The sequence below is a fragment of the Mesoplodon mirus genome (assembly GCF_964341445.2).
Source record: "Mesoplodon mirus genome assembly, chromosome: 15".
Lineage (NCBI taxonomy): Eukaryota > Metazoa > Chordata > Mammalia > Artiodactyla > Ziphiidae > Mesoplodon > Mesoplodon mirus.
This window is the reverse complement of record NC_138991.1, coordinates 60377716-60382064: the sequence shown is the minus strand read 5'-3', so window position 1 is coordinate 60382064 and position 4349 is coordinate 60377716. Positions and strand designations below refer to the sequence as shown.

The 4349-nt window shown below is 48.2% G+C and overlaps 1 protein-coding gene across 1 annotated transcript; it reads left to right on the top strand.

Annotated features, from left to right (window-relative positions):
* Positions 1 to 2917: 2917 nt before the first annotated feature.
* LOC309816927 (melanoma-associated antigen B3-like) lies at positions 2918 to 3931 on the top strand (the record flags this gene model as incomplete). The annotated part of the gene is made up of 1 exon (XM_082644764.1): positions 2918 to 3931. One exon carries the CDS (start codon positions 2918 to 2920, stop codon positions 3929 to 3931), a length of 1014 nt encoding a protein of 337 aa, XP_082500890.1.
* Between the last annotated feature and the right edge of the window lie 418 nt (positions 3932 to 4349).

Below are 4349 nucleotides of genomic sequence, written 5' to 3'. Positions count from 1 at the left end.
GGCTGGTTTAGTCAAGGTAACTAGGCATTTTAAATCACAGTGTAATTTCTGGTAGCTCAGAAAACTGAACTGAAGTAGTAACTTTCAATACGTCAATTACATTATTCTTCAGCAGCCTGCTACAGCCTAATGAAACTGCAGTTTAATTAGGTTGGTGTGATGCCAAAATAAATGTTTCATCCCCAGCTTGTTTTATTTACTCATTGAAAAGTGGGGGAATCTACAAATAATAGGATTGGAAAATGGTAAAGGTTAATGAGTTTGGCTGCACTTGTTTGTAAAGAAAGACGATTGTGTCATCAGCAGTCCAGTTTGGTAGATGAGACATCTACAGTGTCAAAAATAAAATAAAGGTGAGATTTGAGAGCCTTGTCTCCTGTGTTAGTCGGCCTTGCAGTAAAGCTCTTTTCTCAAAAACTGTTGCCATAGTGTTGGCTTCTGCACACACAGGGCAGTGAGCCCTTGTTCAGTAAGTTTTGGCAACACAGGTGAGATTTAGGTCTTGTGACCGCCTGCCTGAGGCACTGTAGCCCCTGGCAGAGTGTGGGCCCTCGGCACCAACCTTGAGTAGCCACCTAGACTGAATTTGTCTGGAAGGTCGGCTTTTGGGTTCCTGCTTCCCCACCATGGCACTCCAGGCTCCTCGGGCTACTTTCACTTTTGAGAAAAGAAACAGCTCCTGGATCAGACGTCTTTTGGCACATTTTTTAAAACATCTTTGTTGGAGTGTAATTGCTTTTCAATGGTGTGTTGGTTTCTGCTTTGTAACAAAGCGAATCAGGTATACATATACATGTGTCCCCATATCTCTTCCCTCTTGCATGTCCCCTGCATTGGCAGGCAGATTCTTAACCACTGCACCACCAGGGCAGTCCCGGAATAAAGTTTTTATCTCAAAAGCCAGTGCCATAGTATTGGCTTCTATGCATGTCAGGCAGTGAGCCCTTGCTGGGTAACACTAGTAAATGACAGGCCTGGGACTAGACTCCTGGTCTGAATTCCTCTAGATCTCACACTGTTATACTCCTCGTGGCCTAAAGCAGAGCTGGTATTCCTTGACACTCAAATGTATCTGGGGATAAAGATAAGGACTGTGTGGCTAAAGAACAGGATTGGAATCTATCCAAAGCATTGAAGAATACCTCAGTAAATGCCAGTTAGGAATAAGGAGGAGGAACAGGAATAAGGAAAAGAAACAGATGCTGCTCAGTGACAGTAGGATCATCTCTAAATGCAGTGTCAGATAACCTCAGTCAGGGGAAGCACAAAACCATCCTGGGCAGCTCCTTTCCTTTAGAAGTATGCGCATATCTCAGATGCTGTGGGTTGGGTTCTAGGTCACCGCAATAATGCGAATATTGCAATAAAGTAAATCGCACGAGACTTTGGGTTTCCCAGTGCTTATAAAAGTTGTTAATCCTATTGTACACTTACTAGACAGTGTGTAAAAAATGTACACATCTTAATTTAAAAATACAAAACAGTTACAATAATAACAAAGATAACTGAGCAGAGAACCCTAAGAAAATAATGAAAAAGTTTAAAATATTTCAAGAATTAACAAAATGTGGCCCAGGGATCCCACGTGAACACATGGTGTTGGGAAAATGGCACCCATTCACATGTTCAATGCATGGTAACCACAAACTTACAATTCGTAATAAAACAGAATATCTGTGAAGCATGATTAAGTGAAATATGATAAAAAGAGGTATGCCTATAAATCAGTTAAAACAAGTCACAGGTGAGGCTAATTCTGGCTATTGAGAAGGACAGATTAGCATTATTTTTCTCTGGGAGCCCACCCCTGTCCTGGGCCCCCTGCCTTATGTTGCATTTTCCCCATCTCACGTCAAGTCTGGGACATGAAACTACAAGGTTTGCATTAGGTACACTGCTCAAGAGTTTGTAGGGATGTGGCATTCCCCAGGAACCTTTTAATCCAAGAGATAGACAAAAGGAACACACCCCCACCCCCCACCCCCGAAATGAGTGAGGACTGGAGAGACAACCACGCCAAAATATAGGTCATTCAGAGACCTGCCCAAACGTGCTCTAAGACCTAGAATGCCCAGGCAGTGCATCCTCTCTTATAAGTCTCATAGTTCTCAGCGAGGTCAAAGTTTTGGTCTAAGAAGAACAGTCTCAGTTCAGTAGAGGGAGAAGCTCAGGTTGGAGGGTCAGGGAGGATCAGGTCCCAGGACTGGCCAGGAGTATGGTGGGGTCCCTGAGTGAGGAAAGAGGTATCACACTAAACCCACAAATGAGGGGGCTTTACAGACCCTTGCCCCCATTCTTAACCACGAGAGGCCCCAGGCAGAGCTCTAGGGATGAGAAGCCTCGTTTCTGTCTGTCTGGTCTCGGCGAGGGAAGGGCTTTGTCTATCAGGATCAGGTTCCAGTTCTGCAAGGGAAGGGGTCTTGGCCATAACCAGACAAACCAGGGTCAAGGTGAGGACCTCAGTGCTAATGAGAGGGTCTCTCTCCCAAGGAGGGAGGCTCACAGGGTGGCGCCGCTCTTGTCAGGCAGAGATGGTCAGAGCAACGCCCTGCCTTCCCCACTAGGGACTCGGGGAGGTGAGGGCTTTGTTTGGAGGCTGGAGGACTCGGGACCACAGAGGGAGGGGTCACGGGCTCTAACAGACGGCACGGAGAGAACCGCGAGGGAGGATCAAGGGACGGCTGACCTCTGAACCCCGGGGTCCCGTAGAGCCCCGCCCCTCACGTCAGCCGTTGGAACCCCACGCAAGGCAGCCGTTAACGGAAGTGGCTCCCAGACTTCTGCTCCGGGGGCGAGGAGCTGGACGGTTGTTCACGGCGTTTGTTCGGCCAAGGGCGGATTCCCAGGGCTGATCTGCAGTCAAGATCACCCGCTGTCCTACCTGCACTCCTGCCTGTTGTCCCTGACCACAGTCACCATGCCTCGGGGTCAGAACAGTAAGCGCCGCACCTGTAGGAGACGCCGCCAGGCCCAAAGTGGGACCCAGGGTCTGACAGGTGCTCAGGCCACTGCAGCCAAGGAGGAAGACACCTCGTCGTCTTCTCCTCCTCTTGGAGTTACTACTCCGAGAAAGCCGGGTGCTAAGTCCCGTAGCACTCTCAAGAGTCGTCAGAGGGCCCTAGCTACCACCACTAAGCCTGCAGGTGTGTCTCCCACAAGATCATCCAAAGGAGCCAAAGGCCAAATGGAGCAAAAGCACAGTTCCTCTCAGACCCCCATCTCCGCCGTGCGGTCTCGAAAAGGCCCTCGAAGGCAGACAGTGAGGCAGACAGTGAATTTGTTGGTGCAGTTCCTGATGCACATGTATAAAAAGAAAAAGCCTTTTACGAAAGCACATATGCTGAAGATTATCAATAAGAAGTACCAAAATCAATTCCCTGAGATCCTCGGAAGAGCTTCTTTCAGCATGGAGGTGGTATTTGGTGTTGACTTAAAGGAGGTCGACCGTACCAAGCATTCTTATACCTTTGTCAGCAAAATGGCTCTCCCCAACAATGGGGCCATGAGTCGTGGCAGGGGATTACCCAAGACCGGTCTCCTGATGTGTCTCCTGGGTGTGATCCTCATGAAGGGCAACTGTGCCACAGAGGAGAATATCTGGGAATTCCTGAATAAGATGGGTATCTATGCTGGGAAGAGGCACTTCTTATTTGAGGAGCCCAAGAAGCTCATCACCCAAGATTTGGTGAAGCTGAAGTATTTGGAATACCGCCAAGTGGCCAACAGTAATCCAGCACGCTACGAGTTCCTGTGGGGCCCGAGAGCCCACGCCGAAACCAGCAAGATGAAAGTCCTGGAGTTCCTGGCCAAGATCAATCACACAGTCCCCAGTGCCTTCCAGTCTTTGTATGAAGAGGCTTTGAGAGATGAGGAAGAGAGAGAGCAAGGCAGTGGATCTCCCAGGGTTCTGTCCAGCTCCCACACAATCTGAGGCAGATTCTGCACTTAGTGGCTGAAGAGAGCGTTCAGTGTTCCAAGTAGTGTAGGGCTGGGTGGGACGGAGGGAACAGTGTATAATACCTTTGTGTTCCTGTTCTGTATGGGGAATTTGGAAATACGTCTGTGTTTTTGTTTTTTGCTGTCTTTCAAAAGTTAACTCCTGGGACTTCCCTGGTGGTCCAGTGGTTAGGACTCTGCACTTCCAATGCAGGGGGCCTGGGTTCAATCCCTGGTTGGGGAACTAGGTCCCACATGCCGCAACTAAGAGTTCACATGCTGCAACTAAAGATCCCGCATGCTGCAATGAAGATCCTGCGTGCCACCGCAACTAAGACCCAATGCAGCCAAATTAATTAATTAATTAATTAATTTTTAAAAAAAGTTAACTCCTAACTGAAATCTTATTTAGC